Here is a 26,088-nt window from a genome sequence, read left to right as displayed (position 1 = left end):
GATTCTGTTGCAGTAAACATCCTAATTATTTGATATCAAAAGAACCTCAGTTTCTTTAAGGCTTTGATATTTTCCTAAAATATTTCAAACTTTCATGAGGTTTGTGGCTTGAATTTCTGGAGTCTCTACAGTCAAAAGCCACAGGAGAATCAAACCACTGTCTCCAGGGGGAAACGAGGTCTGAAGGAGTAGCTGGAGCCCTTCATGCTTTACCTTTTATCTCTTTCCTTTTTGGACCTCGTGCAAGGCTGAAATGTTCACTCATGCTGGGAGTGACTATTTTCAAGTACTGCCAGCCAGCATAGGACTTGGCCGGGCTAATGTTAAGCCATAAGGTCAAAGAGGAAGATAGTCTCTACCTGAAACAAACTGCACTAGGGCAAAAACCTAGATTGTTTGTGAACCCAGTGAAGGAAGAGGATTTTAATATGTTTTAATTTCTGTTAGTTTTATATCCATCGGGTACTCGGGTGCTCTTTTGTAAACTGAATAGCTAGAAGTGTCCTAACATAAATAGCTTCTATTTATTAAAATCTGAACAACTTGTGAGCCTTCTACTGCAATCTCCCCTTGGGTCAAGGTCATTCGTTACGTATCTGTGTTCAGGCAGGTCAATGTATAGTGGCGACCCTCATCATCAGAAAAGGCTCCCAACTAGCTTTACAGTGTCCCACTCTTAATTATAAAGAGATAGCCACAGGGCCTGTAAATTAGCCCAAAGTTTCTATTTAAACATCGTAGTGTGCTAGGACCTGGGCTAAGATGGATTAGTTTGTAGTAAACCAATGCTCCTAACGAGAATAACTTGAAAAGTTCGATCAAAAGATGTGTTTGAAGGCTTAAGAGTTGCAAAGGTAAACAGAGTTAAAGTCTTCAAAGGTTCTAGACCTGAGAAGTAGTAAATTACTAATTTATATGGACTCTAATTAATGTCAAGGATGAGTGTAGGCTTTAGGCTAACACTTTAGGCTAAAGCATGGAAAGAGAATGCAAAACTAACTAAAGCATATCTAAAATGGGGGAAATAGAACAACTGGAAATAGAAATAGGACAATTCATCTGAGCCTCTATGATGGGTTGGATGCTTTTTATTTTACTTTTATTTATTTTTTTCTTTTAAAAATATTTTATTTATTTATCCATGACAGACACAGAGAGATGCAGAGAGAGAGGCAGAGAACGAGCAGAGGGAGAAGCAGGCTCCATGCAGGGAGCTGGACGTGGGACTTGATCCCGGGTCTCCAGGATCAGCCCCTGGGGGGAAGGCGGCGCTAAACCGCTGAGCCACCCAGGCTGCCCGGTTGGATGCATTTTAAAATTAGCATTCTCTGATTTCCTTTTCTTTATCAATAGCAAAAACAATTTCTTAAAATATTTTTACTTCAAAAAGATGGCACTGATCTTGAAAAATCAAAACGTAGCGTATAGCACTCACCTCTAATAGAAGCCTTTGATGTAGTGCTTGAGTTTGAGTGAGTGCATCCCAGGACACTTTCAAGAGTAGCTCCATCTTTTTTAAATTTCGAAAATCTCGTTCTTTTTCTCTTTGCTTACGAGAAAGTTCATCATGGTAGTTCTGCTTGTCAATGAGACAGTTTCGTAAATTGAGATCCAAGATCCCTCTGTTCCAGGTAAAGAGGGAAAATGAAGGTGATTTGTCATCAACTGCCCTTCATGTTTTTCAAGGCAGCATGCTCAGCATATTCATACAGAACTATCCTCATATTAGAATCAACTTTTAAATAATGCCAAAGCAACTTTGGAGGTTGACATATAATTGAGTCACAGTCTTATAAAAAATGCAAATGGAATAGCAGCTCGGCAGAAACAGAGGCTCAGAGGCTGAAATTTCATTTAAAAATAGGAATTAACACCTTCCCAAGGAACTGCACCACAGAGGTATTCCCATTAAGAAAAACTCATGATTACCCCAGAAATACCATTCATATCTGTTGGAAAAATCCCTCACCTATAGCATACTCCAGTGATACACTTTTCAGAGGCACATTTCAAAAACCTACCAAAATACAATACATTGTTCCTTAAGATTTGGTCATAAGAAATTGAAGAAAATGATGAGTAAAAGGTGGGAAAGATATTTGGAAATACTCTATGTAATATTTTTTAAATGGTAAAAATCTATAAAATACTTAATTGAATCAACATTAATCTATTTGAGATTATGTAATGATCCTCAAATATAAATTGAAGAAAAATTTTGATGACAGATCCCAGAGATATTACTAACCTTTCAGTTAGTGAAGTTGCTTCACTCACCCTGGTTAATTCCAGGAGCTTGACCAATTGGTTATATTCTCGTTCTTTGATTTCAAGTAAGGCTCGTTTGCCTTCAACTTCCTTTATTACATCTTCCTTCTCTTCCATTATAGAATTAATTTTGGTTTCAACTTTCTTTAGCGAGTCATTTAGTTCTTTGAGTTCATATTCCAAGACGATTTTTTTCTTTTCCATTTCTCTGTGGGGGATACATACATACATGTACAGATACATACACACATATATGTGTACATGCACACGCACATGCACACACACACACACGTCTGAGTCCATGCTATCTTTACCTATTTTTACTTTCTGAGAGGGCAACAGAGGAGCTAGTGATGAATTCAGAAGTGGGGTGAGGATGACGGGTGGGCGGGGCTTGGGGGGTATCTCCACTGAGGGTCAGTGAGGGCAGTGATTTGTTCTGCTTCCTCACTTTCTCCTCAGATCCCCAGTGCAGCATCTCCTGGGATCTACCCTCATCCTGACCAGCCTCTCTGAATCTCTCAACTTTGGTGGTGGTGGCGTGGCCTTCAGAACTGTTACGAACACCTGCTTTTTTCCCTTTGCACCAGAGCAATCATACTGTTTCTCCAGAATTCTTGTATCTTCACTTTTTATCTTTGGGGGTCCTCTAAACCTTGAGAATTTTCTCCATGATTTCTGCCTCCAAATCTACTCTGAATGTTTGAGGGTGTTCCCCCATGTGAACAGTTGGTGAAGTGAAGAATTGCTGTCATCTGGGCTTTAGGCTTCGGGCTGGCTGACACACTTCTAGAACACGGAAATTCAACACAGTTCAAATCACTTATCTCTTGCAGAGCTCTATGAAAGCCAGTTGGAATTCTCCATACACATTTAATTTGTAAACTCGAAAGAGAATATTGACCCCAAATTAAGACATAACTAAATGTTAGGCATGATAGTAATATGCTGCATTACTTTCTTTCTTTTTTTTTTCATTACTTTCTTTTAATGAACTTGACACACACACACAACCTCAACAAGGCCAAATGCAGATAATTAGAAGGTCTTAAGAGTAATTTGATGTGTTCAGTGGTTAATATTCTTGTTTTAGCATGCACACATAACTTGGGGGAGAGTAGGATGGGAGGGATTAAGGATAATACTAAATCATACACTTTTTTGCGTGTCGTTTTTTCTATCTCTTTTCCAATTTGTACAGGAACAGCTTGATGATGGACCACCTCGTCCTAGTAAAGAAACAGGCCCGTGTTACATTATGTAGTGTTAGGCCAGAAAGCAGTTAAGACAAATTAAATAGAAAAGAATTATGATGTGTAGAATTCTTGCTACCTGTCCTGTACTGTGCAGGGTGCTTTAATTATTTCATTTAATACTCACAGTGACCTTAGAAGACAGCTACGGTTGTTAGCGGTTTAAAGAGGAGGCAGCAAAAAAATAAAATAAAATAAAATAAAATAAAATAAAATAAAATAAAATAAATAAAAAAGAGGAGGCAGCTGAGTGTAACTAATGCTGTTTGCTCCCTGTAGGGATGTACGCCCAGCCTTCGGGGGCGGCAGGATGGCTGCTAACAGCCCACGCTTGGTCTCCTCTGGGGGACTGCTCCTGGCCCACAAGAGCTGTCTTATCAAGGAATAAGGAGTCGAGGGAAGAGGGCAGCCTCTGTGACCAGTGGTATAAGGCCCATCCCCTCCACCTCTGGGCGGAAATCATGGTCTAGAGTTCCCCCTGGGGTCAGGTTGAGACTAGAGTGCTCCTGAAAACACATTTTGGCCCAGCCACTTAGCCCAACTCTGTGCTACTTCTCTCACCCTCCTATCAGATTCTCCTTAGTGTTCTCCCTCAACAGGTCCTTGTCCGAAGACTAGAAACTCTGCTTCTAGAGAACTCCACCTAAGACTCCCACTAAGAGAATTTATTATTATTATTATTATTATTATTATTATTATTATTATTTTAAGAGATGCATGAAGAAGGCCAGAGTTTGGACTTCATGGCCCTCTCAGATATGCAGACTCTTTTTTTTTTTTTAAATTTTATTCATAGAGACACACAGAGAGAGAAAGGCAGAGACACAGGCAGAAGGAGAAGCAGGCTCCATGCAGGGAGCCCGACATGGGACTGGATCCCGGGTCTCCAGGATCACACCCCGGGCTGCAGGCAGCCCTAAACCGCTGCACCACCGGGGCTGCCCTCCCACTAAGAGAATTTAAGTAATTTTCCCAAAGTCAGATGGCTAGTGAGCGGTAAGGCCAAGATCAGAAGCCAACTTTGCCTAGGACCACTTTCTCCTACGTCCTGTGGATTCACAGAAGGATTAGTTTTAACCTCAAGCGGCTTATGTACATGGCAGGGGTTCTGGAACAGCCCTTCTTGCCTGAGGATCGCACTGGACTTTGGTGCCTGGGGTAACACATGTGCACGGAGGTTGCACACATCGTGGGGGTGAAATGCATTTCTCCCAGGGATCTGGCTCAGTCCTGGGGCCGATCCAAGTTTGGTAAGGCTAAGACTCTTAAGATTTGTTGGGGGGCCTCTTTAGGAAGAAAGAGTACAAAATGACAAATGCTAAATAAGCACAGGGCCTTGAAAGAGGTTCGTGCACGTGAGGGCCTAAGGCTTTAGCTTTGTTGGGCTCCTCGTAAATCTGTCTCTGCTCAGGTCCTATGTTCCAGGTAGCAGCTGGGTATGTCTTATTTGACTGCTCTAACCCCTTAAGGAAAAAGACATTAAAGTGAATCATAATTGTCCTTTAAGCCAGCGAGCCTCAGATATTGTTGCTTTTAAAATAACTCCAGGTTATTTAAACCGTTTTGAGAGTTATGTATTTTTCAAAGTACAATGAACTTTAACTATCTCCTAAAATATAAATGCACAAAGTCTTCATCCTTTCATGGAGGGAGGGAAGTAGTGTGGAATCAAACAGACAAGGATAAAGTCATATAAAGATACACAAGAGGTTAGGACATTTGGTTGCTCTCCAAAGAAGTGACTGTGTTTGTGACATTCAATCCTCATGCTGAAAATGCCTGGTGAGGTCTAGAGAGGTCTTTTCCCTGGGCCAAACTAGGGTGGCAGCACCACTCTCGAGTTTTGGGTGAATTCCCAGAGCTCAGGTTTAGTTTGATGGGATCTGTCACAAGGCTGAATGTTTCTGTCCATGTGACGCTGGTCCTCTTTGCCAAACCCGCGCAGCTAGTCTTGGTAACCAGGCATCTCTATGTCTACGCAGACACAATGCTTAAGTATTTATGAACTGTAAGTAGCACACCTTTAGGGTGACCTGACATTCCAACAATTCTTCTAGCTCCTTCTGTTCCTTTAGTAATTGCTTTTGCTTAGATCCCAAATCTTCCCGTAAATTTTTGATTTCCAATTTCCTCTGCATTATTTCTTTACGTAATTCTTCAGTGCTTTCTCTCAATTGTCTCATCTTCTTCTCCATTTCCTTTAAAAGTCATGAAAATTTATCAGGTTATATAGAGCCTGAGCAAGCATCTGTCTACCAAAAAATAAAATTAAAAATAATTTTACTCACCATTTTTATTATATTTGAGCTTTGCAAATGATTTCTTACAAAGTTAAATACAATAATAACTTCTGACATCTTTGATAAAGGTATGACAGTTGTATGGCATGTATTACATATTTTACATTATATTCATACTTTTTTTTTTTTTTTACTGGTGCTCCTTTCTATCCTATATTTGAACTGTGTCCTTTTTGAGTTTATTTCTATTTCATACCCAAAAAACATTAGTGGAAATTTCTAGCCTATTTTCTAGGTTTGTGATTTGACATCAGATGCAAATAATCTTTGATTATTGGGCTTGTGGTTAACTTGAGTCCCACACGAGAATTAAAGACTGGGGAGGTCATATTTGGAAAATCCAACCCTTTGTGCTCCTTAATCCCCCACTTTCTTATTGGTATTACTTCTCTAACTCATTCAGATTCTCCCCAAAGGTCCTCCATCCCAGATTCATAACACATCTTTGCTCCCTTGAGTGATTATTTGGGGAGTGTTTGACTTAGGGGAGAGAAGCCTTACACTCAAAATATCTACACATGGGGTGCCTAGGTGACTCAGTCGGTTGAATGTCTGTCTTCGGCTCAGGTCATGATTGTAGGATCCTGGGATGGAGCCCCACATTGGGCTCCCTGCTTAGCAGGGAGCCTGCTTCTCCCTCTCTTGCTCCCCCTGCTTGTGCTCTCTCTGTCAAATAAATAAATAAATGAATAAATAAAATCTTAAAAAAAAAAAAGAAAAGAAAACCTACACATTATTAATGACTGAGTGAATGGATCCATTTAGCTTGCTCTGGGCTTTCTGCACATCTCCCTACTCCACTGCTACTGGGAGAGGATAAAATTGGTGATCCTATGATCCGGAACTAAAATTCAAAATGCTTTTTCCCATAAAATCTGTGTAGTAAATGATAGTTAGGTGTACTTCTAGAATAGTGCATATTTTATATGCCATATATGTGTGTGTATGCCACACCACACACACACACACATAAAAAGTACTATTTTACTCTATGCTAAACAGGTTTTTGTGCCTTGGAGTTAAAACACCAACAACACACTTTTGACATATAACTGTTCAGAAGAGGGCAACAGTGCAAAGTGTAATGACATTTCTATTTACTTTATGTGATAGATCATGAAAAACAGACTCATATTCCTCCTGTTCCTGTAGGTATTTGTTATTTTTCTCATTAAGAGGTAGAGCCTATTTCTCTACCCCCTTGAGTTCAGACTTAGCCATATGACTTGCTTTGACCAATAAAATATTCTAAAAGCAGAGACTTGAGAAGTCTTGGGTCTTGGGATTTGCCATTACCTGAGGCTGTTTGTCTCTTTCTTGAGTCTGGAAACCCTTCCATCATTATAGGACTAACTGGTGACATGTGATCTTAGACCAACTAGCCTGCCAACTGGCCAACACATGATGAAGCCATCCTAGACCACCCAGACCCAAATGAACCAGCTCAGACCAGAAGAACTCAGAACTGTGAAAAATAAGAAATGTTGGTTGTTTTAAGGCACTAAGTTGTGGGGCACTTTGTTATGCAGGAATAGATAAGTGATACATCTCCTTCACGAAAATTTCTTATAATAAGCTTGAGATGTTCAGGAAGCTCTGAGAGTAATAACTATGCAAAAACAATGTTTTTATGTGCCAGCCACAGATCCTTTTTTTTTCTGAAAACAAAGCAGATAATTGTCCAACCAAACACAGCCTAAATTAGATGCCAAATAGCTAAGCCTGTAATAGGCATCACTGTGTGTATTCCAGAAGTGATTCCTTCCAGCATTATCCATACTTAAGACTCTTGTATCTTTCATTATGTCTCAGGGTGTGGTTGTTGTGATAAACATCAATATTTATCAAAAGGGATGTTTAATCCAGCTGTATTTAACAAACTGTAAACCATCTAAGTAAGACTTACTCCTGGCTTAGGTATCTTCTCAAATTCCTTTATTATGAGATTTTTTTCTTCTGTTAAGCTGTGAAAAGAAAAAAAAAAACCAACAAGTTTGACAATGTACAAAGGAGTAATAAGCTATTTCTACAGTAATAACTTTCTACTTTCTCTTAGAATGTGCTTCCCATGTTTGTTTGCCAGGTAACCTGATGGCTTCAGTGACTCCCGACTAGGTGCTTCCTCCCCAGTCCTCACACGACACTGTGTACACCCGCCCATGGGAACAAGCTGTCTTACCACATTACAGCTACTTGGTAGCTGTAGCTTGGTAGCTTGTAGTCCGCTAGACTCGGACCCCTTCCAGGCAGGCTCTGGGCCTTTTCTTTTTTTCTACTATTTGCAATGAACCAGTGCCTGTTTGGATTGCTGCAATACCTCCCCCTCACTCCATCAAACAAGCAGGTCTCACCAGCCAGTAGGCCTGGCAACTTGGAGCTAAAGATGCATTCACATCTTTAGGGTTTTTTTTTTGTGTGTGTGTGTGAGTTTTTATTTGCAATCATGTAAATTAAGGTTAATGTAGCAAGTGTGTGCCACATGGAATTTAATATAGGTCAGCTGTCTGGGACACAAGTTGAAGTTGAACTTTGAAGTTGAGTTTTGAATATGTAGGCCTTTGCTCTTAGAGCTTGCATACAAATTGATAATAGTCTCCTTCCCACCTATTGATCCTACACCTCACCCAGGCTGCCACCAGGGGGTGGTAGTGTGCTGCCATATTTTGGTTGTAAAGGACACATTTATGCCCCTGAGTTGGAAAAATGGTGACATGAAGCTCTCCCGCAAGACAAGACTCACAGCCTTTCCTTTAAATAAATGTAAAATGACCTTTTCCTTAAACAAACATAAGATGGCTAATTCCTTAGGACACCTTAAACTCGTTGCATTTCTTTTTTTTTATTTAATTTAATTTTTATTTATTTATGATAGGCACACAGTGAAAGAGAGAGGCAGAGACATAGGCAGAGGGAGAAGCAGGCTCCATGCACCGGGAGCCCGACGTGGGATTCGATCCCGGGTCTCCAGGATCGCGCCCTGGGCCAAAGGCAGGCGCTAAACCACTGCGCCACCCAGGGATCCCCAAACTAGTTGCATTTTTATCATGTGTTTTTTATTAAGAAAAACTGATTGATGTTTTCCCTTTAAAAGATGCATATTTTTCAGACTCCTGGGTGGCTCAGTCGGTTAAGTGTCTGCATTCGGTTAAGTGTCTGCATTCGGCTCAGATCATGAACCTGGGGTCCTAGAATAGAGCCCCACATCAGACTCCCCGCTCAGGGTGGAGCCTGCTTCCCCCTTTCTCCTTGCTCCTCTCCCCTGCTCATGCTCTCTCTGTGTGTGTCCAATAAATACATAAAATCTTTAAAGAAAAAAATGCATATTTTTCAATTTACAGAGAAATATATCATTCATAATCCCATCCCATCACACCACAGTTGATCATTTTTATTTTCCTTCTATCTTTCAATAATAGTATACAAAATGTGTACCTATGATTGAATTCATTTTTATCCAACATGTAATTAAAGATATCTTCCCAGGGGCACCTGGGTGGCTCAGTGGTTGAGCATCTGCCTTTGGCTCAGGTCATAATCCTGGGGTCCAGGGATCGAGTCCTACATCACGCTCCCCACAGGGAGTGTGCTTCTCCCTCTGCCTGTGTCTGTACCTTTCTCTCTGTGTCTCTTATAGATAAAAAAATCTTCCCAATTAAAAATATTTTTAGACTTCATATTAATATAATAGTTAGTTTCAAAGTTCCCTAGTGGGTAGATGTCACATGATAAAATAATCGTAATATCATCTTTCACTGATCCTATGTCAAGTAATTTACATGCATAGTTTCTAAACTTCAGAACTTGCCAGGTAGGTATTGTTTTCTTCATTGTACAAATGAAGACACAGGAGTTAAGTACCTTTTCCAAAGTCACATAGTCAAGGCTGAACTGACATTCAAACCTAGAAACTGAGCTCTGACTCAATACCAAGCTGCCCCCTCTGGAATACATTATTATTTAAATATTCCATTTTTCTTTAGAATGTAGGTTGCTTTCAGTTTTTCACTTTTATTTATTTTTTTTAAAGATTTTGTTTATTCATGAGAGAGACAGAGACATAGACAGAGGGAGAATCAGTCTCCTCACAGGGAGCCCAGTGAGGGACCTGATCCCCAGACCCAGGATCATGTCCTGAGCCGAAGACAGATGCTCAACCCCTGGGCCACCCAGGCGTCCCAGTTTTTCACTTTTAAAAGCAAAGTATAGTAAGTATCCTAGTAAATATCCTACATCCCTAAAGACATGTATTATGTCTTTTTTTTTCTCCTTTTAGATTCTCCTTTTTGCGTGGCATTGCTGAAATAAAGAAAAAACACTTTTGTGCCTCTTGATACCTCTTAACACCTAATCTTTTAAAATGACATTAATATTGAAATCTGCCTGCCACCTTTCACTTTCCTGGCTAAGGGGTGCTTCGGTGTCAAAGGTCCTCAGGATCCATTTCTTTCCTGAGACCATGTCATCAAAGGCTCTTGGTTTTAAGGACTGGTGAGTAAACGGACGGTGCAGGAGGCCTGCATGTTGTTCTGTGCAAGAGGCATTCTTTCACCAGTGGTAGAAACAGCCTGAATGAGTGGAAATTGCCGCCGGTAGATTTTTGAACCAGTGCAAGCAGTAGAATCTAAGAGTCAGGCCGTCCAGAGCTGGAAGGGGCTGCTGTGGGCCGCCGTGGGCTTCTGTCAGGAGCGGGGAAAGCAGGCTGGAGGTCACAGAGAAGGTTTGGGGGACCCTAACATGTAGTCAGAGCTGAGAACCATGGGGGTGGGGAGCAATTCTTCAACTGGACATGCAGCCGAATCACAGGGGGAGCTTGTAAAGCACTCCCACGCTGCCTTGGGTGGGGAGGCCTGGGCAAAAACTGGAATCTTGCTTTGGGAGTTGGATCTACCTTTCAAACAAGCCTCTCAGGTGCTTCTCTCTCTTTCAGTCATGCAGACTGCACCCTGCAGAGCCTGGTCTAAGCTCATGGTGCTCTTGGCTTCCACAGGCCGAGCAGGAAAGACTTCACAAGTGTTCAGAAAGTGCAACCCGTTGCAGCCGTGAGTTCTTACTAACTAGCCCTCGTGACCTGTGTGCCCCCTGTCATACCTAATACCCCAGGGTCCCCGAGGCATTGCTAAAATGACCCAGCTCTTCCTTTCTCCCTGGGTCTGCTGGTTTCTCGGCCCAACCTGGCTGTCACTGCCGGACTACCAAGTCCCGGCTGACTCAGCACAGTGCGTCAGGCTGAGCACTGATTTATCTGCCCTCCAAATCCGAGAACTATCAGAAAGCAGACAAGCTCCAAAAGATAACAAAGTGAAGGCAAGGGAAAGGTTGAAAAGGGTATTGGAGGGGCGCCTGGGTGGCTCAGTCGGTTGGACGCCCACCTTGGGCTCGGGTCCTGATCCCGGGGCCTGGGGTCGAGCCCCCCGTCGGGCTCCCTCTCCCTCTGCTGCCTCCCCCCTGCTCAGGCTCGGGCTCTCTTTCTCTCTCTCCAATAAATAAAATATTTTAAAAGAAAGGTATTGGAAAATCTTTTCAGAGAATGTCTTTAGAAAGATAATGACTTTGACTTTGTTTCGAAAATAAGTTCTCAATAGTATTTATTTTATTACTTCATTATTTATGTGTACTATTTCTTTTACTTAAGAAGGTTATATATTCTTTCCTAAATTGCATATTCAAGAGGTCAACGAATATTAATCTCAAAGCTAAAACTATGGAGACAGATTTAATTATTAACCGGACAACGTAATTATATGCACCATTACCATTTCTTAAAGATTTATATTATGTGAAACCGTGAGAAAAATCAACCAAATTACAGAGTGGAGTTTTTTTCTCTAGAGCATTTGAACAACATACTATTCTTCATAGTTGCCAATGATTCAGAAGTTCCCAAAGATATTGGGGTGGAGGGGTGCTAGTTATTAAGGCTTCTGTTATTTAGACGCTGAATAAAATGAGTTTGTTGTGCTCATCTGAAAAATAGCATCTGTATATTCAGATGAATGGTTTTCTCTCACTGGCTTAGTTTCTTTATTTTTAGGTGGGGATGGACCTATCTACTTTTTTCCTGGGGAGGGGGTGTTGAGTGAATTCGTTTCGGTACCATATAATATGAAATATGTTAATCCCAATGAAATACAGCCTATAATTCTTTCCTGGTATTCCTTTTGGAATCACCATTATTTTTATGGAACTAAGTTTGTTCACTCTTGAGGTGCTAATATTTGAGAATGTGAGGGAGTCTGCTCAAGCTAGAGTATGATGTGTTACAAATCCAAAAACAATACACACTAAACAGTTCTGCAAACAGTCCTGAATGTTCTCGCTCGCTGTCGGGCACTATGCACAGTCCCCTTCCTACCCCAAGTAACTCAGCGAACAATTTGCCTGTCTATACCTAAAAGGCAAGAGTTCTGGTTGTTGCTGGGTTTTTTTCCTTTGGCAGGAACACTTGGAAATTTTAAACAATTTAAATATCAACTGACTTATGTTCCTCTTACCCTTTCGTGGAAATGTCAAGCATTCATATTTTCAATACTAATGAACAACCACCAATTGTTTTAATTTCATTATTTTCTCAACTGAAAGAGTGCTTACAGAGCACAGAAATAGCTAGGCTTTCTTTTTATAGATCTCACTGTGAGCCTGAAATGAGTTTAGATTGAAAGACAAAAGAGAACTCAGATTCCGCTCCCCCCACCCCACCCCAGTCTAACTCTTCTGGGTAGGCTAGCCTTCTTCATCCCCCAGTTGAAACGATAGGACCCAAAGAGAGGATTCAAAACCCAGGGCTTGCAGAGTCCTCAGAAAAATCGCTCAAGTCATTTGCTTATCTCTCAGCGGGAATGAATTACATTCGCTCTACCAACTCTTAAAAATAGCCAGAGAAAGCTCTTCCACCTTAAAAGGTAGCAAATCCTAGGAGCGATTGTTTGGCCTTCTCTTCGGTACCCAGGCAGGGCACCCAGCGCACCACAGCACAAAACTTGGATGGTAATCATTTTCAAATTCCATCTAAATAGTGTGATTTGCTGAACACAAGTCAGACTCTTCTACTGACTTGCTACTCCACAGGAGGAATGTTAGAGATTTTGGAAAGAACATTTGCCTTCCAGCAATACATCTCTCCTTTCGCTCACTGGATGACATCCTCTAGATCTGCATAAGTGAATGTGTCCTCCAAAAGGATATTGCTTTCTCTCTTGATCCTGAGGAATAGTTTAGGAGAATAAGGTTGACTCTGTGGTCCATGTTCCTGTATTAGAAAAACAGAGGGAGCCACATGTGACCCTCAACTCACATAGGTCTGTCTGCAAAGTGCGTGAGGGGCGCCTGCCATGCAGCATGTGGTCTGCTGCTGCTGAAGGGACACGGGGCCACCATCGGGGAGAGGCGGAGACTGTGCCAAGTTCTTGTTCTATGCAGTGTGTTCTCTGGCTATGGCCAATGCTTATGGCTTTGTTCTGACTCAGGGAAAACAAGAGCAGGTGTCTCCTCCTGCGGGTGTCTCCCTGTCACCTGAGATTTTTTTCTAGAAGTTGTGTGACCTTCTCGTTCAGGGATGGCCCGTTCTAGGAAATGAAGGAAAGAGCTAGGCTTATAGTCATCTTACACATTACCATCTCATACTCATTGTGCCCAAAATTCCTTCCCAAGTCTAATTTTTCTGTTTTTGTTCATGTGGAAGGAGCTTTGTTCAACTCTGTCTTCGGTGTGTTTGAGAGAATTGTGTGCTTACCTATTTAACCTGTACTGAGTGTGGGACTCTCTTTCCTTCACTGCATTGTATTCATTTTGATACTTGAGGAGTTGTTCTCGCATTTTAGAGACCTCGGTGGAGGATGCCTCAGGGAAATCATCAGCTTGCTGCAGGTGAAATTGCTGCTGCTGTATTTGCTCGGTGAAACGTTTGGCATCCTGGAGCAGTTGGACCTCTGACTCTTGTGTGCTGGGTTCCATGAAACAGAGATTCAAATAATGAGAAGGGCACAGTTTTAACACCTGTAGTGGCTCACATAGGGGGTCTAGCAAGGAGAGCTCCTGGTTCTTTCCATTCCTGGGTTCAACTCAGTTCAGTGATATTTTTGTGCCAAATATTGTACTAGGTACTTCTAGGTACTGGAAGCGAATGGAGCTCACAGTCTAGCAAGGGGAACAGATGGAATAGGTAGCCGGAATACCAGGTGACAAGCACTACCACTGGTGTCTAGACCAACATGGTGGGAGAGAAAGGAGCATTGAGTTGGATGGGAATGTGGTATTTGTACTTGACTTTGAAGAACAACCATGACTTCCCAAACTGGGAGATAAAAAGGGGGAGAGTGGGTCCTCCCTTCAACTTTCCCAATGCTGGCTTTCTCTAATTCCTGAATCCTCCTCCTGACTGTAGGAAAATCTCTTCCTTCTTGGTGAACTAAGAAACAACAAAGTTTTCTAATGACTTTACTAGGAAACTAGGATGAAAAACTCTTCTATAAAATTATGGACATAAACCACCTTACAGATTTCTGATCCTATCTTTAATGTCTGGCTGGAGCTGGACTTGAATGTCACAGTTGAGGGGGACTCCCTATCTAGGTCTTGTTCCTGTCTAGGAAAAAGGGTTCAATATCTGGCAAGAAGCAGATTTGAGTGGACACAGGAACTGGACTTGGTGAAATCGTCTAAAGCTCCCCCACCTGTTCTGCACGCTGGCATCAGCTGCAGGCTGAGCAGCAGCCCTGATTCAGCTGCCTCACGTTAGCTACCTCTCCCACACGGAAGCAAGACTGGTGCCATTTCCTGCGTTAAAGCCAGCACTCCTCCTTGGCGCACACCCCACCAAGATCCCTCCCCAGGAGAAACCGTCAGGGGTCTCCTCATGTGCAGAGATGCCCAATGACCTGATGAAGGCTGTCTCAACCGAAGTTACCTGCTCCACCCATTTCCTCTGGCGTTCATACGTCATTTGCTCAATAACATCCAGCGAAACATTAACTGGGACAGAGTGTGTTCCAGGCACTAGGTTGGGTACCAAATAGCAACAGCAGCTACAGTGCTAACACATATAACTTCTATTAATGAACGCTGGAGTGGTTTCTTACAATTCATTTTCCTTGCATGTTAATATACTTTGTAAATCTAAAGTTGCCTGAGCTCCTTCATTAGGGTCTTCAGCTGCGGAACTGTGAAGTGTTGGCTTGTGCCTGATTTCCCCAGAAAGAAAACGGACAAAGCGGTTAGGGTTCTAGCCAGAACGCAAATGCTGATTTACCCACATGGACTTGAAATATAGTATCAGCAGAAGAGGATTTAACAACTTCTATAACGCGGTTCCTATGTAAAACCCATTCAGTTTCAGTTCAGCATTTCCAGGCTCTCTCTGCCCTGCTGAAACCCCAGCAGCAGGAGTGGGGAGCCTGTATCTTCATGCTGTTCTCACCCACCAGGCAGGGTCAGTGGGAGAGGGTGGTGGGTGTTTGTAATGACAAGAGAGGGAAGTAAAATGTCAAGAGGAGGTAAAATGTTGGTAGCAGAAGGGAAGTAATGGTTCTGCAACACAACCTGGAAGTAGGAAGAAATAATGCCATAGCTTTGATCCTACATTATTGTCCATCACTGGGGCCCAGGGAACTGAATTGTGGGCCAGGGAAGGAGGAAGCTAAATCAGCCCCCCACAAAGCTCTGCTGAGCTCTAGATTAGAGCTATCGGGAGGGTGAGAAATGTTGCAGGATTCTTTGTATCTGCAAAGGGACTTGGAGGGATGCCCTGAGAGCTGCATGGATTTGTTCTTCCCATTTAAGCAGTGTGAAATATGTTGGAAAAGATTACCCCAGGCTTCCTATCTAAAGCCTCCAAGTTCCTGAGTCTTGAGAACTGTGTGTACATTTTGGCAGTCAGGCCAATTGTGGGGAAATGGAGTCTCCGTGAGGGATGGGGATGAGGAGTCAGCTTGAGGCTGGCATAGAGGAAGAGGAGGAGGAGCCAGAGCTGGGCAGTTACCAGGAACTTGGATGGAGCTGAGTAAGTAAGGCATGGAGTGAAAGGGAAGGGTGCATAGGAATGCAGCTCTGCTCTTCCGGTGATTCACTCTTCCCACGTGCTCCCATCCTCAAAGTAGCCAAATCGACTCTGGACAGGAAAAGAAGTAGCCCAGGAAAAGAACTCTGGGCTAATGTTTGAAGACTGGGGGAGAAGATGGATGGGGAAAGAAAGGATGGAGCTTCTCTCCATTGCTGTCCCTCCTTGGCTTTTGGGGAAGACATATGAGGCAGAAGGTAATGGGGAAGAGGAAGAACAAGGATGGGGAGTAGTGAGGAGTAGCAGCAGAACAGGATTTCCCTTCTTTCTTCACTCTCCTCCCTTGATTCCCAGAGGCTCATAGCAGATGCTTGGAAAACTTTGTGGAGTCATCCTATGGAAGCCTATTCTCACCTGTTGCTGGTTGGGACTAGGCTAAGGAGGGTAGGTGGAAGAGGTGAGAAGACCAAAGGCTCAGCAGATGTAGGCTGGGGTTGTGCTTGAACCTACACCTCTGAGTGGTAAAAGAGGTGAAGAGCAAAGAATCCTACAAAAGCGTCCTGGGGCAGATAATGTCAGTCTTCCCACCAGATTCTCCCCATCTCGGTCTGCTCTTGGGTCACCTGTAGCTTTGGTGGACAGTTACCAGCGCGCCTCTGCCTGAGAGCTTTCTCTGGCCATAGGAACTTGCTTGGCTTCTCAGAGGGCATGCTAGAAGTGCCAGGAGCCCCATTCCCTAGGAGCAATCATTCAACAAAGGATGGAAAAGAGTGGACAAGTATCCCAGTTTCCTCACCTTTTGATGGGAGAGTTCTGAGGTGTGTTCCACACACGCAGAGGGTCCTCAGTGCGACTGAGCACCAGTTGGCCACAGGATAAAGATGCAGATAGGCACCCCCCCATCCTTCCCTTCCCCATCTCACTTCCCCATCCTCCCATGATAATATCTGGTATCACTTCTCAAACTACTTGAACTCAAACTACTTGAACTCAAAAACAAGACAGATCCCATCACACAAAAAAGAAATATAAGATAAAGATGTCTCCACACGAGCAAATAGCCTACCTTACCACGGTATCATGCAGCAAGGTGTACTTGGCTTTTAACTCTGCCATTCTGGTTCCAGGAAGTTTTCCCAGACTGTGTAACTAGCAAAGAGAACACAGGATCACTATGAAAGATAATATGGATATAGGGATATTTTATAAAATCTTCCTATTCAACATTAGAGAGGAAACATATCAGGCAATATGGTGTATTACAACGATGCTAGGTGTTTGGAGAAAATATTTCTCTTCTGCCTCCGGTGATCTCTAAGTCCCTGGGCAAGACTCTTACCTCTCTAGACTATGATATCTTCACCTGTAAATTGAAGTAAGGAATGGAGTCAAATTCTTCCAATTAAAGAAAAAAACATATTTCTAGGTTTAGCAAACAACCTGGATGGTATGGATGACTAGGATGGGTATTTTTAAGTTGAGAGAACTAATAATTATCGAACGTCTTTTACGAGCAAGTGTTGGACAACAATTATTTCATTGTTAAAAATGTTTTTGTGAAGTAGGGATCATCTCCATTTTAAAGTTTAGAAAGTTAAGTGATTTGTTTCAAAGCTACTGAGCTAGTTAAAGGCAGTGTCAGAATGTAAACCCAAGTGGCCCAGCTCCAAAAACCATGATCATTCCATGGCACCACACTCTCTCTGCCTCTACAGTCAAAGAAGCATGAAAGTTTATTTCATACAAAAGTGATATTATTTGTTCCTTTCTCATTTCTGGTAAAAGAACTTTTGGATTTACTCTCGGAGTTAGATGATAAATAGTAATAGACATCACAGCACAATATGAAACACTAAAGTTTTAACATTTGGAACTAACGGCAAATGGAACTAAAGGAAAGATCTGTGTTTATCAATGCCATGTTGTTCTTACCTCTAAAGTATTTCTTGAATCCATCTGTTTTCTTCTCCCTTCCCTGGGGAGGGAGAAGGGACTCACAGTCCAACTCACATCCCAGCTCAGTGGGACTACTGCAAAACCTCCCCTTGTCCCCCTCTCCATCCCTGTGTCCACTCAGGGCCCCTGTCTGTCTACTTTCCAGGGAGATTTTTTTGAAAAATTTAAACAGATGTTATTTGAGAGGGAGAGTGAGTGAGTGAGAAAGAGAGAAAGTGAGCAGGGGCAGAGGGAAAAGCAAGGGGCAGAAGGAGCCTGACACAGGACTCAATCCCAGGACTCTGGGATCACAACCTGAGCCAAAGGCAGATGCTCAACCAACTGAGCCATGCAGGCATCCCCAGAGAGATTTTTTTTTTTTTTAAATCAAAGGTTTTGCTATGCTGAGTGTTCAAAACTCAAGTGGAATAGAATTCAAGAGCCTGGGTATGACCCCTGAGGTCCTGGATGACCCTGCTACCTCCCAGTCTCCTTCCAGAACCCTCTCATCAAGCTTTTAGTGCTCCAGCCACACTGGCTGCCTTTTATTTCATTCCCCCAGGCCTTTGTATTGGCCATTCCTCACTTATCCCCAGGCCAGATTCTTTCTTCATACCTCACTTTCAATATCAATCCATAATCAGGCCTTCCTCTGACTTCTAAATTAAGATAGATACCCCCACACACCACCGACCCCAAAAGAACACTGCACTTCATAACATATAACATATTATGATGATCTGCAGTAATAAATATGTGACTAAAACAACGTTACTCCCCAACTGATTGTATAAGTGCCACGAGGAAAGGGCCTGGATCACCTTGTTCTTCACGGTGTCCTCAGCCAGTAGAAGCCCAGGCACAGAGCAAGTACTTGGCACACATGTGACGTGTGAGCGAATGCATGAATGCAACTGATAAAATGTGACGGTCAGAGTCTCCACAGTGGGCTTTCGTGGTCTCTCTACCCAAATAAGGGTGGAAAACACATTGTAAAATGCACTATGAAGCCCTCTCACTTTTGTGAAAGTGTGTGGGGCCTGGATTCCAATCCTCCAACCTTCACTTTCTATGTATGGTAAACAAGGCTTTTTTTTTTTTTTTAGTTTTTATTTACATTCCAGTTAGTTAACACACAGTGTAATATTAATTGCAGGTGTACAATGTAGTGATTCAACACATACAACACCCAGTGCTTATCACACCAAGTGCCCTCTGCTCTCCTTAATCCCCATCATCTATTTCACCCACATCTCCACCCACCTCCCCTCTGGTGCCCACCCGCAGTTTGTTCTCTATACTAAAGAGTCTATTTCCTGGTTTTCCTCTCTCTTTCCCCCTCCTCATGATTGTTTTGTTTCTTAAATTCCACATAGGAGCAAAATCATATGGTATTTGTCTTCCTCTGACTTTTTTTGCTTAGCATAATGCTCTCTAGTTCCATTCATGTCACTGCAAATGGCAAGATTTAATTCTTGTTTATGGCTGAATAATATTCCATTGTGTAGATATACCACTCCTTTATCCATTCACCAATCGATGGACATTTGGTTCTTCCCATCATTTGGCTATTGTTGATGGTGCTGCTATGCATTAGGCTGCATGTATCCCTTTGAATCAGTAATCTTGTATTCTTTGGGTAAATACCTAGTAGGACAACTGCTGGATCTTAGGGTAGTTCTGTTTTTAACTTTTTGAGAAGCCTCCATACTGGGTAAATAAGATTCTTAAGCCCTTTGAGGAAGTTCTACTTCTCACTATATCAAATAACTTAAAATGTATTCATATGCCACCTAAATATAATTTATTTTACATGTAATTTTTAAAGTGTTGAGTTGCAAAAAAAAAATAAAAAAAATAAAGTGTTGAGTTGCTACTCGTAGGTTGACTTAATGTTACACTTTATAGATATTTAATTAAACACATTTATTTTGTTTCTTCCATTTTCTTTCTGCATTTTTGAACTATTATGTAATTTACTTCAGATCTCAAACATTTTCATTGGTTCTTAAAAATGGTGTAGGACATAGGCTCTGTGCCCTTAAGATTTAATATGTTAAAAAAAAAAAGCTTTGCACATGGGCCCTCTTAAAGGAGAAAAATTACTGGGAAAAAATCATGAAAAGGCAAGGGTGAGAATGTGTGTTTGTATTTGTGTGCGAGTAATACAAAGATCACGTGGTGACCAGCCTTATAATTAGGCAACAAGTTAACCACTCTAGGTAATCCATTGGGTAAGGTAATTATGGAATCTAATGTTTAAAAACAAATATAGTATTTATAGTTTCGTTATCAGGCTGAAAAGACATTACCTCTCACCTAGTGCTGTGCATGATGAAAGCAGAAGTAAATGTGACATAGGTCCTCCCCTAAAGCAGCTCACAGTTTGAGAAGATAGAAATTACAAAATGCTTACACTCAGTAGTTTTATTGTTAGTAAATAACCATATTGGGCATTATGCAAGTATTTTCTCTATATTCTAAGTTAAAGCAAATGAATAAAATGATAAATTACAGACCATTTCCAGGAGGTGGAACTTCTAGAATGGTATGTGAAGAGCTTGATGAAGACCTTGATGAAGAGCTCTCCCTCAAAGAAACATTGATTCAACTCGTCAAGATTATCTAACACAACCTTTAAAGTCTCTGGAAATTGATCTAAGGGCTTCCAAAATAATGAGATGTATTTATTTACAAAATCTGAAACTCAGGACACCTGAGTGGCTTAGTGGTTGAGCATCTGCCTTCGGCTCAGGGCATGATCCTGGAGTCCCAGGATCGAGTCCCACATCAGGCTCCCTGCATGGAGCCTGCTTCTCCCTCTGCCTGTGTCTCTGCCTCTCTCTCTCTCTCCCTCTATGTTTATCATGAATAAATAAAATCTTTAAAAAAAAAAAAAAAGGAAAAGATCAAACTGTGAAAAATGGATTCTAGCCTCCCTAAAAATAAAATGCATAATCTGGATGTAATAATTATCCAACAGTGACTTTTCTGTGAAATTGCAAACTATCTCTTTAAGCAGGTCTGTCTCTGGTTGGGAACTTCAGACTCCATTCTGGTGGATGAAATGCTTCACTCATAAACATAAAATAGCTGCATTTTCCCACTGCATGATACAAATGAGCACAGAAACCAAGTTTGTCATGTTTTAAAAATGCAGGATCTAAAGAACAGAGCATAAGGCCCAACTCAAACTGTCAAAGAGTATACATAACGAAAGGTTAGATATAATGTCATTAGGTTCATAAATATGATTTCACAATAGATAATTGTGTTACTGAATTGCCTTGTTGGTAATTGAGTCTGGAAGGAAACATTTACTCTAGAGCTGAAAGTTTAACAGGAGTTCATGATTCATGGATAGCATGTAATGATACGGAAAAAATTTCAAAAATGGAAATTCTAGGACATTCCAAGGAAAGTAAGAACTTTCACCAAGTGAACTTATCTGCAAGGGGGTCAGCATGAGGAAACAATTAAGTGTTTGTGGGGGTGTCTGAGGGGAACCACAATGACCATGGTTATTAACCTATTCTATTCTCATTGCCTCTTTGACATTACCTAGTGCTTTGGTCTTATCCCAATAAACCATTGGCTTTGGGGGATAACATAAACTTGAAAGCATAAATCCTTACCATCTTGTCTCCCACTCATGCTTTCCCTATCTCTGCTAGATATAAACAACATGGCCATTTGTAGCAGTTTCCAAATGCAATTGAGCTCTCAACAATGCTTCATCACTACTTTTGTCTGACCTTTCTCCTTGGTTGTTATATTAAGCTTTAGCTTTCCTGTATACCTAACTCATTCACCAAACAAAATTAAGCCACCTGAACTCATCATCTACATCAACAGATCCCTTTATCTACAGCCACACTCACCTTTAACTTCTTTCCCCAGATCTCAAAAATGAAGGCAAGCCTGTCCACCTGTGTTTTCAAATATATACTCTCCTGCCTCGTCCTAGGCATTAAAGCATCAGTTACACCTTCCTTTTCTTTATGATCTCTACTTCTCCCTCATAACTGGCTCAGTGTGGTATTGTAATCAAATACAAATATATCAAAGCAGACTTCAATGTGAATTCTACTATTTTTTTTTCAAATTCCAGTATAATTAATGTACAGTGTTATATCAGTTTCAGGTGTACAATATAGTGACTCAGCAATCCTATGCATTACTCAGTGCTCATCACGATAAGTGTGCTCCTAATCTCCTTCACTATTTCCCCCATCTCCCGCCTCTGGTAACCACCAGTTCTCTGTATCTGACTCTGTTTTTTGTTCGTTTGTTTGTCTCTTTTTTTCTTTGTTGTTATTTTTTAAAGATTTTATTCATTTATTCATGAGAGACACACAGAGAGAGAAGCAGAGACATAGGCGGAGGGAGAAGCAGGCCCCATGCAGGGAGCCCTACGTGGGACTCAATCCCCAGACCCGAGGATCACACCTTGAGCCAAAGGCTGATGCTCAACCACGAAGCCACCCAGGTGTCCCCGTTGTTTTATTCAGCTCTATAACTTCTTAACCTTGTAACTTGGAGTAATATTTGATCAATCTGTGCCTCAGTTTCCTCATCTGTAAAAGACAAAAGTAGTCCCAATTTCATAAGTGTAGTGAAAACTAAATAATTATATATAAGGTATTTGGTATAGTGTCTAGTACACAAATAAGAGCTTAATCAGTGACAGTTATTTTACTATTGTCATCATTGACATTATCCTCAACCTGTAAATTTGCTCAAGTCTTTCTCATTTAAAAAGCAAACAAAAAATCCACCCCTGGGTGCTATGCTCCTATCTTTCTCTCCTTCACTCTCATAACAGCTTTTCTGAAAAGAGTAGTCTCTGCTCTGTATCTCCTCTCCCTGACCTTCAGGTCACTCACCAATTCATAGTCACTGGCCTGCCAGCACTTCACCAAAGTGACAAATTGACCAATGACTTTCTCATTTCTCTGGCTGATTTTGATATTTTTCCTCTTACCCACTGTTTTCCAGTAATTTTTTTAAATTTATTTTATGATAGTCACAGAGAGAGAGCGGCAGAGACACAGGCAGAGGGAGAAGCAGGCTCCATGCACCGGGAGCCCGACGTGGGATTCGATCCCGGTTCTCCAGGATCGTGCCCTGGGCCAAAGGCAGGCGCCAAACTGCTGCGCCACCCAGGGATCCCGTCCAGTAATTTTTTTATGGTATATATTGATGTGGTTTTCTTTGGCCTGAAATTTGTTCACAATGTTGGATCTGTGAGTTTATCGTTTTCATCAAATTTAGAAAAGTTTTAGATGTTGGTTTCTCAAATATTTTTTCTGTCCCCCTCTCCTCTCCTTCTGCGAGTAATTATTCATGTTTGGCCACTTGATATCCACAGACCACTGAAGTTCTCTTCATTTTTATTTTACACTCCTTATTCTTTGTTTCATTTTTATTTTTTAAAATTTTTTTAAAAATATTTTATTTATTCATGAGAGACACAGAGAAAGAGGCAGAGACGTAGGCAGAGGGAGAAGCAGACTCCCTGTGGGGACCGGATGTGGGACTTGATCCCAGGACTCAGGGATCATGACCTCAGCCAAAGGCAGATGCTCAACCACTGAGCCACCCAAGCATCCTTCATTTTTATTTTTTTATTTTTTTAAAATTTTTATTTATTTATGATAGTCACACAGAGAGAGAGGCAGAGACACAGGCAGAGGGAGAAGCAGGCTCCATGCACCGGGAGCCCGACGTGGGATTCGATCCCGGGTCTCCAGGATCACGCCCTGGGCCAAAGGCAGGCGCTAAACCTCTGCGCCACCCAGGGATCCCGCATCCTTCATTTTTAATAATATCTATTGTTACATCTTAAAGACCATGAATCTTTTTCTTTAGTGTTTAATCTGCTGTTAATCCCATCCAGTGAACTTTTTTTAAAATCTCACTGTCTTTTTCACCTTTAGAAGTTTGATTTGAGCCTTTTTCTAGCTTTCCCTTTTCTCATTTTATTTATGCTTCCTTCCACCTTTTTTTCAACATTCAAAATATGTTTTATTTTTATTTATTTATTTATTTTTAAAGATTTTATTTCTTCATGAAAGACACAGAGAGAGAGGCAGAGACACAAGTAGAGGGAGAAGCAGTCTTCATGCAGGGAGCCCGAAGTGGGACTCGATCCCGGGACCCCAGGATCACACCCTGGGCCAAAGGCAGGCGCTAAACCACTGAGCCACCCAGGGATTCCCTCAAAATACGTTTTAATATCTGTTCTGATGTCCTTGTCAATTAATTCTACTTCTGTTCCATTCCATTGTTTGACTTTTCTCCTCATTATAGGTCATATTTTCCTGCTTCTTTGCATGCCAGACATTGTGAATTTTACACTGTTGATTATTTTTTTTATATTCCTTTAAATATTTTTGGGCATTGTGAGTCACAGTTAAGTTACTTGGAAACAGTTTGATCTTTTCAAGGCTTGCTTGTAATCTTTGTTAAGGAAGTCCAGAATGATTTTTTTTTTTTTCAGAATGATCTTTTGTCTAAGGCTAATTTGGCCCCACGACTAAGTCAATACCCTTCTACTCAGCCCATAGATTAGGTCTTTCTATTTTGGTTGGTGGTGACATGAACGATTGGTTCTGTGTGGGTTCCAGGTATCATTCCATGCTCTCCTCTCTGGGAGTTCTTTCTCTAGCCTCAGCAATATCTTCACAAGCATGCACAATCTCTGGAGCTTTTCTTCTACACTCTTCCCTCTCCTTACCTATGTATTTTAGCCAACTTGGCCTCCCTGAATCCCAAAACCTGTCATCACAAGTCAGCAAGACCACTTGGTTCTGTTTGGGTTCCCCCCTCCCCATGCTATCACTTGGAAACTCTGAGTTGTAAGATGGCACAATTATAGGTCTCAACTTATTACGTACCCCCAGAGATTAATGTCCTGTGCAATCTGTTGCCCAAAGTCTGAAAACCATTATTTCATCTAATTTGATTTGATTCGAGTTGTTTAAGGCAGTAGAGTAAATCTGGTTCCTGTTACTCCATCTGAGTTGGAAGTGGAGCCCCAGTGACCTCTTAATTATTATATTCAAATGACATTTCTCTGTCCTTAGGTTACTTGATAACTTTATGACATTTATTACTATTGGCTTATTTTCTAGTTCATCATTCCTAGAAATCTCTCCTTTTCCAGGTCCTGTAACATAGTCTCACAGTTCTCTCTCTTAATTTTCTGTTTTCTTCTATATTCCTCCCTCTAAAAGTTGGTGTCATCCAGGATTTGGTCCTTATCTCTTTCCTCTTTTTAAATTATTTGCTTTCCCCACGGCCTCTTATTTACTTCCATAGTCTAAGATACCACCTACCTGCTGAGGACCCCCAAACAGAGGGGTCTGCAGCCTGTCATTGGACAAGCTATAACTTTATTTGGGCAAGGGCCTTTTAGGACTATGGAAGTTACAATTAGAGAGTAATAAACATCTTCTTTGTCCAACACCTGGAATACATGAAATTGTTTACTTAATACAATATCAATGTTCAGGTATTGTGATCATTTTTTAGAGAGAAATTCGGGATTATGTAGCATTTTATCCTTTTATAGGATAAACAAAATCTACAATTCTTTACTGAGTGTGTGGCAATAGATAACTAACCACTTTCCCTGACTTTAAGTCTGTCTGCCTTGAATGTGTCCTCTGTGCTGCCAGCAAAACACAATCTTCACCTTGCTTTAAACCCTTCAAAGGATTCCATCATCTTCAGGATTAATTATAGGTCCCTTAACATGGTTTACAAGGGCTTTCATTACCTGGCAGCTGCCACTCTCTCCAAACCTGTCTCCTCCCTTTCTAAACCTCCCATGGCCATTTCAGTTCTATGTTGTGTCCTGCAGAATGATGTCTTTGCCCCTGTCCCCTAGGATGTCCACATCCTAATCACTGTGACATATCTAGAAATATGTTACTTTACATGGCAAGAGACACTTTGCAGATGTGATTAAGAGTGTGGACCCTAGGGATCCCTGCGTGGCTCAGCGGTTTAGCGCCTGCCTTTGGCCCAGGGCGCAGTGCTGGAGTCCCGGGATCGAGTCCCACATCGGGCTCCCGGCATGGAGCCTGCTTCTCCCTCTGCCTGTGTCTCTGCCTCTCTCTCTCTCTATCATAAATAAATAAATAAAATCTTTAAAAAAAAAAAGAGTGTGGACCCTGAGATGTGGAGATCACTGTGGATTACCTGGCTGGGCCCAATCTAATCATAGGTTAGCAGAGGACCTTCCTGGCCATGTTGAGAGGGATGAAATGGAAGAAGGAGAAAGACTGGAAGTGTGAGAAGGACTTGACCCACCAGAGGAAGGGGGTCATGGGAC

At 41.6% G+C, this 26,088-nt stretch overlaps 1 protein-coding gene across 2 annotated transcripts in view; it reads right to left on the bottom strand.

Moving 5' to 3' along the window:
* Positions 1 to 26,088, bottom strand: part of CCDC146 (coiled-coil domain containing 146) — a 120,228-nt gene that overhangs the window by 20,670 nt on the left and 73,470 nt on the right. Inside the window, exons 3-9 of one of the 2 annotated variants that reach the window (XM_055300802.1) lie at positions 16,879 to 16,961; positions 13,551 to 13,760; positions 7,728 to 7,785; positions 5,543 to 5,719; positions 3,424 to 3,497; positions 2,249 to 2,476; positions 1,436 to 1,622 (exon numbers count right to left, since the gene is read on the bottom strand). In XM_055300802.1, the coding sequence (XP_055156777.1) occupies positions 1,436 to 1,622; positions 2,249 to 2,476; positions 3,424 to 3,497; positions 5,543 to 5,719; positions 7,728 to 7,785; positions 13,551 to 13,760; positions 16,879 to 16,961 (1,017 nt within the window). The remainder of the gene's footprint in view (positions 1 to 1,435; positions 1,623 to 2,248; positions 2,477 to 3,423; positions 3,498 to 5,542; positions 5,720 to 7,727; positions 7,786 to 13,550; positions 13,761 to 16,878; positions 16,962 to 26,088) is intronic. The other variant, XM_055300803.1, reaches the window with a different exon arrangement.

Source organism: Nyctereutes procyonoides, unplaced genomic scaffold, assembly GCF_905146905.1.
Source record: "Nyctereutes procyonoides isolate TBG_1078 unplaced genomic scaffold, NYPRO_anot_genome, whole genome shotgun sequence".
Lineage (NCBI taxonomy): Eukaryota > Metazoa > Chordata > Mammalia > Carnivora > Canidae > Nyctereutes > Nyctereutes procyonoides.
The sequence above is the reverse complement of the archived record's forward strand: the minus strand, read 5'-3'. Positions and strand labels throughout refer to the sequence as shown.